We start from the raw sequence: 12,774 nt of genomic DNA, 5'->3' as shown, positions 1-12,774 counted from the left end.
TCCATCCAGGTCATTCAGATTAAGCAACTTGGGTGAAAGGACTGGGAGGTAATGTGGTAGAAACACAACCCTCTGGTTTTTCTGAGGCTTTGAATAACATGCGTGTGATACAAATTAGCTATATTAGCATGCAGTAGAATTCCTGAATAGTAATAGCGACAGCAGAACAGGCTTCTTAACCTTGCATCAAAATAATGCTTATATAATTGTTGCTTCTTGTTTAATCTTAAAATTCAGATTAATTTCAAAGTTAAAATATTGTGTAAAAATTTATTATTTCATAATTCTCACCAAAGTACCCAAATAATATAGTTTGATGTAAATTTCTAGTGTTTTATTCCCAATTGAACTTCAGTTGTACAAATTTTGTACAGTTTATTTTTTTAATGTACAGTTGAATGTAGTTTACAGGTTTTTTTTTTTATGTAGTACATGTTAGCTATATTAAGCCTGCAATTCTGCAGAAGAGGTAGGATAGCAATCTCTTAAAGAGAGTGCAACCCTTAGAATCTCTCATCAGGATATTTTGGTTAACAACTTGCTTAGTCTTGCTTACGTAGAAAATGCAGTTTCCATCTCAGCTTCTGATTTTTATCAAACACCTTTTAAAGATCAAAAGTATTCTCTATAGATCTGTTAAAAAAGAATTAATAATGAGGATTACAATTTATTTACTTTTTCTGGTAAAAATAACTTAGTTCCTATATTAATCTAGTTGGTTTAGTGCTTGGATATTTGTGTGGTAATTAAATCCCTTAAATCTTTCAATGTTTAGTTGTGAAATGTAATTCATAATGATGTGGGTTTGCACTGGAACAGGTAGAGTGCTTATGTGTTGACATGCCTCTAAGCTTTTAAGCTACATAAAGGATGGAAGGAAACAATGCTAATGAAATACCGTATCTAACCCATTCCTCTCATCAGCCCATGCCACACAAATAGATGATCTTTTTATTAAAGATAATCAGATTTATAAAACATAGGTGATTGAGAATGGCCTGGGGATGCTTTTAGTAAATGAGTGATATAGGAAAAAGCCACTAGGCCTGGAAGCAGAGAACCTGTTCCAGCACTGGTATTTGATTTGAAAGGCCAATACTTTGATGTATTGCACAGCCCAGTTCCCAAGCCGTGGCCCAGGGAGCTGTATGGAGCAACCACATCGTGTTTTCAATGAAAAATTCTGTTCTGAAAGTGACTGATGGTCTGTAAGGAATTAAAAGATTTGGTGACAAGTCATTACACTGAAGTTTGGGAACTGCCGTTGCAGAAAACATAGTGTTGAGATGCAGAGTGGTGGCTGTGCTGGTGTTAGCATGGATTCCATCTCCATCTGTTAAAACAAGAGGTAGAGATATGTTATCCTTTCCTTTTTTTTTTTTTTTTTTTTTAGAAAAAGCGATTTTTTTCATCTTGAGTAGTGTCTTGGAAGGTTCTTCTTATGCTTGTACATATGCTAGTGCTTATTTTACTTCATTACAGGAAAACTGAGTACTGGTGTGGTTTCTTTGAATAAAAATATGTATTTTTAATATAGGAAGACTATCTTATGTGATCATGGAAGTAGTGTAACAGGGAAGAAGTGACAAACTCTTTGAAACTCAGGCTTAAAGTGTGACAAAGCCCATTACTTTCTGCATTCCTTGACCATTCATGTGCTCCAAGATCATCCTACATTTTCAAAATGTGAAGGTTGTCTTCAGTTTTTATTTAATTGAATTGATCAGATTTATTTCAGAAAATATTAATTCCTAGCAAGTATTTAGCAAGTAAGATTTGGTATTTTAAAATATATTGAATATATATTCAAAAAATATATTTACTTTTTTTTTCATTTTTTTTAAATGTAGAAAAATTATCAGACTACTGATGAAGTAGATCCATATACTCAGGGATTATCTCTTCCTATTGATGAGCGAAAATCTGCAAAGGTAGGTATGTGGAAGGAATGAAGTGGTATATAACTTGAAAAAGAACCCGAATATTTAAACTGTTGTGGAAAAATCGCTTCCACTTTTTTGTTTGTTTTCCCCCAATGTTTACAAATAAATGTTTTCGGGAGGTGGTCATTAGAATAATCCTAGGTTACCTGTACTCTAAATTTCTAGATAATTAGATGTGTAAGTTTGCACTGATATTATTTGGAGGTTTACTATTTGCACTTCATGGCTGCAGGGCACCACCAGGTATTTTCAAAAGCTCTCATTGTGCTTGGGTTTTTGTTCAGCAATAAATATTGATCTAATAAATAATACCATTTTTCTTATAAATCCTCTTCTAATTTATTACTCTTCCTACTGCAGCCTGGGGATAAATTTTAAAGTATTTGCTTGTAGCTGTTTCTTCAATTAGAGTCTTACCAGTTTTTACCAGAACTAGATCTTGTATTTCACATCTTGCCTGCTCTTAATATGGGAAACTTACCAATTTCGAATCTTTCTTTCAAAATACTGATACTAATGTGCTTTGTCAAAGGAGTGCACATTCTCTCCTTGTGTTTAACCCCTTTGGTTTCTGTGAGATTTCTTACCAGTTTATGGTCTTGCTTTCATACACTGGAGAAGGATACTAGCCATAACTGTCTCTCCGCTATTGGCGGTTCATGGAGGTTAGAATATGAAGATGCAACATGCATATGTGGATTTTCTTAAGCTCTGATCTATTCCTCTGATGTGTAGTATGATTCTGTGAACACCTAAATCAATCTTACACAGGTCACCTCTCCTCTGCCCTTCTACTGTTCACTTGTATTTGCTTGTAAATTGATCCAGGAAGTTGAAACAGCAGAAACACTGTAATTTAGCAAATATTTTTGCTGTCTTAACAAACACCACTGGTTGGTTGTCAGGTTTTATCAAACCCCAGCAGAGATGCAAGGCAGAAAGAGAAGCTGTCTTGTTGGAGGAGAACTGCATTCTTGCACCTTTGGGGATTTTGTTTCACTTATTTATTTTTAATTAATTTTTTTAAACCTATATTTCCTTGGAGTTGCATGTTGCTTTGTGTTTGAGGCTATGCTGTTGTTGTAATCTGACACAAGACTTCTAGTATGGAATGTGTTGGTCTTGCCCTTGCTGTGCTTACGCTTTCTGCCTTTCCTGTGCTGGCAGTAATGTTTGGCTGTATGAGGAGCCTGGTGAGAGCTCAAGTGAAAACTGCTGTTATGAAAAAGTCTCAAACTCCAAATTATACTAGTGTTAAAAAAGAAAAAGGAGGCAGCAAGAATGAAATGCCTAGGAAGGGGAAAGGACTCCTCAGTGGCAACGTCCACATGTGCTGGGTTTACTTTAGCTTTAAGTTCTTGTGAAGTTAAAGAACCCTAACACATACTTGTGTTAACCCTTGCAAGTATGTGTGCTGAAACAGTGAAAAATAAAGTATCTTTGATTAATTCTGTGAAAATTAAAGACGTATCTGAACTGGGAATACGTCTGATCATTGATGGTTTTATATCATAGCAGCTCAACCTTTGCTGAGATTTTCTGCCTAAGTGCATTGTACCCTTTTGCCGTGGTTTATACCCTAGCCAGACAGCTTGTTCACTCGCTCCCAGTGAGTGGTGCCAGGCTGAGAGCATGAGAGCAATTGAGGCCCCCCCCCCCCCCCACCCCAGGACTCTCCCCTTCCCCGCTCCCGTGAGGGATGGGGAGGAGGATCGAAAGAGTGCAACTCCATGTACAACACAAATCACCACTGCTACTACCACCACCACCAATGCTAAGAGAAAATAACAGGGGAAGAGAATACAATACCACTCGCCAAGAAACGAGTCCGACCCAGAGCCTGTGTCCTTCCGGGTAACTTCCAGTTACCCCCCACCCCGGGCATGACATGCTGTGGTATGGAATACGTCTTTGGCTAACCTGGGTCAGGTGCCCCGTCTCTGCTTCCTCCCGGCTTCCCCTCCTCCCTGGCAGAGCATGAGCCTCACAAAGTCCTTGGTCAGGGTAAACATCACTTAGCAACAACCGAAAACATCGGTTTCACCAGCAGTGTTCCCAGGCTGGAAGTCAAAACACAGCACTGCACCAGCTGCCACGAAGGAGAAACATGACTGCTTCTGCTGAACCCAGGACACCTTTTTATCCACTTATTTATTGGAATTGCAGAACCTAAAGGCTGCCAGAAGGTGTCACAGTGTGCCCTGCTAAACTGTTAGCCTCTGGGCAGATGATGATTAGAGGTTAGCATTTGCATTTTAGCTTCCTCTATTAGGTAAAACGTGCAGCCACACAGCATATTGAATTTTCTGTGGAGTGTTTTGCCACCTGTTACAGGCAATGCTACTTTCTCAGCTTTGGAAATTCCCCTCAGGCAGCTTTCATAGCAGTCTGCAGGTATGAAACTTGTAAGCACAAATCTGGGGGAAAAAAAACCAAAGTTTTTGGGAGCATTGGTCTCATTTGCAAAACAGTTACTAAGTTGATATTTCTGTGGTGATAGATCTATAAATTATTTTTGTTTGAAATTTGTTTGTGGGAAGTAAATTTATATGTAGTGCTAAGGTTTTAAAACACTTTTTGCTTTTTTATATTGTAAAATACTGCAGTAGAGAAGATCATAGTTCTTAATATTGTAATATAATACTCTTCTGTGCATATATATGATGGTTGGAATGAGTTAGTGTAAGACATGCGCCATGAATCATATATTCGTAGAATAGTTAGGGTTGGAAAGGACCTTAAGATCATCATTTTCCAACCTCCCTGCCATGGGCAGGGACACCTCACATTAAACCATATCACCCAAGGCCTCATCCAGCCTGGTCTTGAACACCACCAGGGATGGAGCATTCACAACCTCCCTGGGCAACCCATTCCAGTGCCTCACCACCCTAACAGGAAAGAATTTCCTCCTTATATCCAATCTAAACTTCCCCTGTTTAAGTTTTAACCTGTTCCCCCTTGTCCTATCACTACAGTCCCTAATGAAGAGTCCCTCCCCAACATCCCTAGAGGCCCCCTTCAGATACTGGAAGGCTGCTATGAGGTCTCCACGCAGCCTTCTCTTCTCCAGGCTGAACAGCCCCAACTTTCTCAGCCTATCTTCATACAGGAGGTGCTCCAGTCCCCTGTTCATCCTCGTGGCCCTCCTTTTTACTTGTTCCAACAGTTCCATGTCCTTTTTATGTTGAGGACACCAGAACTGCGCGCAGTACTCCCAAGTGAGGTCTCACAAGAGCAGAGTAGAGGGGCAAGATCACCTCCTTCGACCTGCTGGTCACGCTCCTTTTGATGCAGCCCAGGATACGGTTGGCTTTCTGGGCTGTGAGCGCACACTGCCTGCTCATGTTCATTTTCTCATCAACCAGCACCCCGAAGTCCTTCTCTGCAGGGCTCTAAACATAAGGTACTATATCAGGAAATAATGCAAATCAGAGTTTGCTTTACCTATAGACTTTTGTATTTCATATTACATTATTAGGTTATTGATGTAAATTTCCTGCAGGGATTTTTATGATGTATGATTCCTGCAGGTTTATTTTTAGATCTGAGCAAGCTAGATATAAATGTTGTCACCTTGAAAAAGCAGCTAGGACAAAGTGGATGAATCACATTTTTCTTAGTTTTCCTTGTATTCTTTGTGCTTTTGACTCTTTTTGCAGTCAGCTTAACTGCTTGTTTGAATTTGACAGTTCAAGTTATATCCTAAGCTCTAATTGACACATCTTGTCTACACATGTATTTGTTGTCCTGTTTTAATGATTACTTGTGACTTGCCCCACTCATCTTAAGACACACAAAAGTAAGTTTAAAAATTATATGTAAATACATTTAGATTTTAAATTAGAATGTGATCTATAATTGGCCAAGTAAAGAGGCTTTGGAACAATTTTGTAATATACTTAGCAAGAGGAAACTGGTTTAAGATTGAACTTAATATTACAGTAGTGTTACTGGGGGCTAGACTTCATGCCCAAGAAGCTGACTTCTACTTACAGATTTCAGATTAAGAGAAAGTAATATGTTCAAGAGTGAAGAAATACCTTGAAGCAATTCAAGCACTATTTGTACATCATGGGGGGATGGGAGGTGGGGAGAGAGGGGACAAAACCACAGCTTGCACGTGTTCATTTAATACTGCAGTTCTAGGAAGCTAAAAGGTACTAAAAAATGCAAAATTATGATGGCCTTTTCAATGCCTGTTTTAGGAGAAACTACGGCTTGAAAGAAACAAAGAGTACAATCAGTACCTCAGGGATAAAGAATTGTGGAACGAAAGGCTAAGGAAATTAGGGAAGAAAAACACAGAGGTAATACATGTTTATAGTTTTATCATTGACTTATTATTGTATTGATCTGAGAAAGCCTATCTATTGCTTGTTCATCATAAAATTTTGTGTGGAAAGGATAAGTTTTCTTTTTTAAATATTGCTGCCTTAGTTTTAGTGATGGGCTGCAATAGTTTGTAACTTTCATCTCCTGCATGTTTGATTTAAGAAGGCCTTCCACTTTTTTTTTAAGATGGAAATTCTTAAATGTAGAGTAGTGTGAGAGCTAGGCTGTTTCATGAAAGGACTTGTATTTGTCCTCACCACAGCTGAAAACTTACCGTCTTTCTTGCAGCAGACAGCAAGTGCAAATATCCATATATTTGTAAGTTCCATCTAGAAAAATGTTTCTTGTCTATCTCCAGAAAGATTGTTTTCTTAAGAGAAAGATGTTTTCCTCCAAGTGTATTGGAGTGTCATGTAGTTGAAAATGTTTTAATCCATGCGGACAGCTATGAGGCAGTATTCAGCCATCCTTTATATTTTTAAATTCACTGGCTAATTTGTACTGGGTTCTTAAAATTCTGGAGAGCTACACAACAATGAGCCCTAGGAAAAGCAAAAATGCAGCTTGTGTTTTGTAACTGAGGCTGTAAATCTCTATAAAGATTTTTATATATGTTTGGGCATTTATGTTTGCTCAGCTGACTCATCTGATTAGGTTAGGGAATTGAGGTTTTTCTTTCTGCTTTGCTTGTCATCTTGTTGGACCTTTATGTTATATTTTTGTTATTCTCATGTAGAAATAGTTTTATCAAAATCTTTTTGATAAAAGAACAAACATTTGCTCAATGTGGTTTATTTAGACTCAGATCTTTTAATTTTTTTTTTCTATTAAGCAGAATGAGATGGACAGGAATAAAAAATCTGTTGCTGTTACAAGGCTTCAGCCAGAACTACATACAGAAGTAGAGCCCTTTAATACAAGTGCAGAACGTCCCAAGAAGGATGCCTTTACTTCTACAGAAGGTTATGAAGAGCTGCTAAATAAGAGGCGGCTGGAGGAAGACAGGTATCATAGGTTAGATGATGACATTGAATTAAGAAGTCGATTATTAAATAAAAGACTTGATGAAGATTTGGATGTTCCCAGTCGAAGGCATCATGGATTTGCTACCCAATCCGTAATTCCTATTAGGAAGCATCACAGACTTGATGAAGATTGCAATTTTGGTAGAAGATACTACAGAATGGGTTACGAACCTGAGATAAGTGAAGGGATGGACCCTAGATTTAGATCTGAAAGCGCTTATGACAGAAAAACTCCTCGTTTTTTTCATGCTGAAAGGTATTCTTAATTCTGTTTTCTCCTTTATTTCTGTAGTGTTGTTGACGGCTATGTTTACTTCTTATTGAAAAATAGTCAGGATTTTCATGTGAATGTAGGATTTTTGTACTTCCTACAGACCTTTGAATATTTTTTAGAAGAAATACTTTAAAATTGGACCAATACCTAAGACTATACATCATACATTAGGGAACATTTTGTGTATTATGGCAAACCAAGGGTACCAAGAGAAATTACCTCAGAAAAAGGAAGTCCACAATTCATTTTCATGAAGAGTAGTTTGCCAGAAAACATTCATTATTAAACAGCCTTTACCAGTCTTAACTGGTAAGTCAGTTTGGTTGCTTTGACATAAAAGGTTAATCTTTCTTCTAGGTCACTCACTGAAAAGGGAAAAAAATAAGTATAACCTTCCCAATCATTCAGGGTTTGGCAGTCTGGCCACCTTTGGTTATTCCATTCAAGAACCAGTTGCTTTCAAAAACAGATGGGTTGTGGCATGCAATAGTAACAAACTTGAAATAGATGTGTTTTATATAGCTAAATTCAAATGAACTAAAGCAGTTAAGTTTCTTGTAAATAAATTCTAAAAAGGTGCTTAAAGAGTGTACATTTTTTCACTTTTCAGATCTTGGGAACAGGCCTCTTGCCAAAATTATTCTTCTGCAGCTCCTTCAGTGAAGGAAAAGCTAGTTTCTTTCCCTGGTTAGGCAAAATAACCATTTCTTCCCCCTCCTCCCCTAGAATTAACACTTCCAGAAAAAACAGAAGGCAAATTGTACCACTTTCAGCAGTGTTAAATACTGTGATCATGCTTCATTGTTAATTCCTGGTGGATTGGTTAAATGATGTTTTGAGTTGCTGTTTACAGGGATAATTTCCTGAATAGTACTGCAGATTAATAACTGGGAAGAACAAACCCTGAAATGCTCTACTACTACAACAGTTTTTTTTTCTGAAATGGATGAAGTCACACCTCTTTTCCAGTTTCAAATGCCAATGGAGTTAAAATAACTTCTCTACAAAACCAGCTTTTCATACTCTTTCCCAGCTTTTTTAAAAAAGAAAAAAAAAACCAAAGAAATCAGCTACTGTGGTGCAATATTGGTAGAAATGAGCAAAAGATGTTTTAGGGTAGGGATGTCTTGTCCTGCAACTTTTCAGAAAGAAAAAAGTTAGAAGCTTGACTTGGTGCCTAACAAAGATAACCAAAATATTTGTAGTTTTGCGACTAACAGCAATATTAATCCTCTTGTGTAGATTAACACCCAGAAGAATGAATGTCCTCTTTTTTACTAGGTATCTGTTTGCCACTGTCTAATTCAGTTTGACATGGAGCCTAATATTTAAATAAAAATGACCATTTGATGAAGTTTGAGGGCCTATTTTGTTCTCAAAGAATATACTCAGAATTATAAATGTAAAATATCGGGAAGGATGGTGTTTAAACCAACAATAGGCGCTATCATGTTGAGTAATAGTATACACATTCTTAGTTATTCAAAAACCACTGATGATGCTTGTATAAATATGAAACTCATATATCACTAGACAATTAACTGCTTAATTGGAGAGGACTCTGAAATAGTTTTAGTTCAGTTTTCTTACATTTGTTATTGGCAAACTTGGTGCCATCTTCTTAAAAGCAGCTGCTGGGCTGTCACCTGAATTGCCTGAACTTAGATTTGTACACGAAATTTAAGTTTGTTTTTTTTTTTTTTTGTGTGTTCTACTTTGCTGCATTTTTATTGAAAATTCCCCTTTTTTTAATTAAATGTGCTTTGTAATCTAGTACTTTCCTCTTCACAAGGAACTCCACGTAAACTTTTATTAACTATTTTCAGTCTCCATTCAAGAAGAAGAAACACTTCTATTAGTTACTGACAGCTCAGCTTTGGTAGAGGTAGCATATTTTTTCTACCTTTTCATTTTGGGCAATGTCAACTTTTCCAGAACACATCTGATTCAAGATGGAAACTAAATTCATAAGGAAGAATATTTCTATTTGTTATATTAAAGTGCTTATGTTTTTAAATAGGCTTTATTAGTTTCTAGAGGCAAGTGTTTGGAACAGGACTATTTGGAAAGACTTCTGTTTGATGGAGACACAAGGCCTGTGGCATATTTCAGAGGAATGCTTTAACCCGTCCCCAGCAGCCAGCTCTGTCATATAAACTGGATACAGCAGCTTCTTGATTGAATTGGGCCGACATGTCTGGGCCTGCCATTTGCTGCGTTTTACAAAAAAAGACTGCCTCTTGAATCTTAAAGTTTGTCTTTTTGTTTTCTTCCTGTGTCCTTTCATCACTGACTGTGTTTCATTCTTATGTGACCAGCATTGTAAATAGCAGATTGATCATGAAAGATCATGTTATGCTGGGAGGATGGATATTGTTCTTTCATATTGTTCTTGTGGGTTGTTAAGATGCCAAATCGATGCTTAATAATCTGCTTGCATCCTTTCGCCTTTGATTACTGGCTTTTATTTAAATTACAGAGATGGGCAGAGCTGTGAGTCTTTTTACATAAAAGAATAACATGAGGTTTTTCCTATGTTTGCCTAGCATTTTTTTGTTTGCTTAATAAGAAGTCTATGGCTCTGTCCAGCTCAGGAAAATATATAACTTTGTTAGCAGGTGTTGGGTAGTTTACTTTTTATTGAATACCTATTTCTGCCTTTTATCAAGGTAACTTGAAGTCCTCATTAGAGAGTAGTTTGTGAGGCAAAAAAAGCCCATAAATTCAACTACCCCAGATTTTTTTTTTTTTTTCCCAGGAAAAACTCCCTTGTGTCCATACATTATTTGGCATCTTTGGAATTATTTGAAGTTTCAATTATATTACTTAATATGTGGATGATTCAGATTTTAGCTCCTGAATTTTTGTATTTACCATGTTACCTTTGTCTTTTTATCAAAAGTTACCTCCCTCTTTTAAATTGTATCAGGGGCATAGTGAAGGGGAGGTTGTCAATAAAGAAGCTTTTCATGTCTGAATTAACTGTTTCATCAGACTTACCCAGTAACTGTGTGCTGAAATGAGTTGTAGACTTTGTTGGCTCTTGGGGATTAAGACCAGCAAAATCTGTTTCAATTAATGCAGTGTAAATGGTCTTTAGCTCTCATATTCTTAATCAGGGTCAATAGATAAAGGCTGCATGAAAGCAGGCTTGGGAATTCAAACTCCAGACAGAGAGCTGCCTTAACAAGGCTAGCAAAGTGGAGTATTTCTAGAAAATTTGTGTGATTTTTGTCAGAACTGGTTCTGCCATCCTGTAGGCAATCAGGCTGAGAATCAATTTGCGTGAAACTGCTAGACCTTCCTTTTAAGGTTGTACATTGTTAGGCAAGCATAGCTGATTATTTTCTATTTCTTTAAGGCCCTCTCTGGATGGAATAGTAAGAGACCCACCTGCAGATTATGAAGATGAGTTAAAGGAGAGAGCACCTGTGCAGCAGACCTCAAGACCTGGAAATTCTAGGTGTGGCATACAGTGTGTTTTCCTGATAATTGCCCTATAAAATCATGGTGAAAAGAAAATGTTTATTTAAAATCCCTAATATGTTGTCTGAAATGACTGATAGCTTTTCCTACAACTAGGATGTAAGAAAAGCATGTGTCCTTTGAGAATAGCTGCTGAAGTTTTCTTTTTGAAACAATAGATGACCTGTTCTCCTATTGAAGACTCTTAATTGGAGCATCATGGAATCTTTTTTTGCTAGTAATTTTAAAATTTCTCTTTGCCTCTTGTCTTGGTTTTGCAAGTCCTGAAGTGATTTTAAGTGGATGAGGCAGAAACCGAATACTTGTAAAGCTCTTACATAAACTCTTGACTGGCACCACTCAGTCTGTCAACATTGTTTAAGTGCTCAACGGAGTCATTGTTTCAAATGGCTTCAGAAACTGCAGGCAGATGAGAACTGTGAGGAGTGCCTGTTTGCCAGGTGGTTTCTTCTTTTGCTTGTGATATTTCTTTGGATTTTAGGAAAGCTGGTTGTCATAAATGTATCGCATAATGATGTAAGTGCATTTATCATGTTTCACACAGACTGCAAGTACATTCTTGAGTACATTCCATTTTCTTTTTTGTCTTTGCTCAGGAATCAGGTGCAGATTAGTTCTTCAGCTATTGAACAGGCCAAGTCTGCAGCTGAAATGCCGTATACAACAGGCTGTGTTCTTGGTATGTAATAAAAATCTAACAAATGACACGAGCTAGACTTGCTTTGCATATTTTATTTTTCTTTGGGAATAATTAAAACTTAGGAAAATTAGTTTTTTATTTGTACTAGTTGTCACCAAGACTGGTAAATAAAAAGAAAAAACATGTTCCTTTTCCCTGTTAATGTAATGGGGCTTTCTAATGAATTTTGAAGAGCCCAGATTTTTTCTTTGATTTCATTAACAGTTGAAGGCTTAGATACATTCTTAAGGTCTTTTATGAAATGAAGTATAGAAGAAATCCTAACTTGTGTATTGTTGAAGACACAACCTTGGGCAAGAACAAATGATTCTGATCATCTCTTACTGTTTAAATGTAGCCATAAAATTTAGCAGGAAGCATTGAGTGTAGTAGAGAGAAATACTGTTGAAAACATAGCATTCCTAGTTAAATTCAGAAAATAATAAGCCAAAGATAAAAGAACTGTAGTAGTTCTTCAGACGGGAGCCTTCGAAGGCAGGCTAGGTTTGAATTGTGGAAAAGCTGACTAACAGTTACCAGAATAATTGCTATATATTCTTGCATTTGAACTTCCCTGAGCTTCAGTGCTGGTTTTTTTGAACTCTTTAAAGGCAACGTTAAAACAGTGGTTTTGTAATGGTCAGTCATCTCACTTGTAGTAACTTGAGTACACAGTTGTGAATTTATATTCTAGCAGTCCTGGTTAGGAGAAGAATATTGTTAAAGATGTTGCATAAAGATTAAGTAAATTGAAACTTGAAGGTTTTGGAAATGAGAAATGATTTCAGACTCCCTGGAAATCACAAAATCTGAAGTTATCGTGCACATTTTGGTTACTTTAGAGTCCCAGCACAATAACTGAATAAAAAATTAAGTCAGTCGTGCATCATGATTTTTTGTTCTTGTGTTTTGGTTTTGTGTTTTGTATCTGTTAGTTTGTTGGGGTATTTTTCTCATTTTCATTTAGTTTCCTTTCAGGTTACTTCACTTTATTGTTTGGGTCTGCTTTACTGGATATCCACAGTGACTTTG

At 36.9% G+C, this 12,774-nt stretch overlaps 1 protein-coding gene across 12 annotated transcripts in view; it reads left to right on the top strand.

Moving 5' to 3' along the window:
* The window catches only part of CSPP1 (centrosome and spindle pole associated protein 1), a 58,115-nt gene that overhangs the window by 9,120 nt on the left and 36,221 nt on the right, over positions 1-12,774 (top strand). For 9 of the 12 annotated variants that reach the window (XM_061448343.1, XM_061448344.1, XM_061448336.1 and 6 more), the window contains 5 exons: positions 1,851-1,931; positions 6,152-6,253; positions 7,111-7,559; positions 10,939-11,040; positions 11,660-11,742. In XM_061448343.1, the coding sequence (XP_061304327.1) occupies positions 1,851-1,931; positions 6,152-6,253; positions 7,111-7,559; positions 10,939-11,040; positions 11,660-11,742 (817 nt within the window). The remainder of the gene's footprint in view (positions 1-1,850; positions 1,932-6,151; positions 6,254-7,110; positions 7,560-10,938; positions 11,041-11,659; positions 11,743-12,774) is intronic. The other 3 variants (XM_061448347.1, XM_061448346.1, XM_061448335.1) reach the window with 1 other exon arrangement.

The sequence above is a fragment of the Pezoporus flaviventris genome, unplaced genomic scaffold (genome assembly GCF_033815535.1).
Source record: "Pezoporus flaviventris isolate CSIRO_AGI_PZ_B2104156 unplaced genomic scaffold, CSIRO_AGI_Pfla_v1 ptg000007l, whole genome shotgun sequence".
Classification (NCBI taxonomy): domain Eukaryota; kingdom Metazoa; phylum Chordata; class Aves; order Psittaciformes; family Psittacidae; genus Pezoporus; species Pezoporus flaviventris.
Note: the sequence above shows the minus strand (reverse complement) of the source record. Positions and strands in the feature narration are given on the sequence as shown.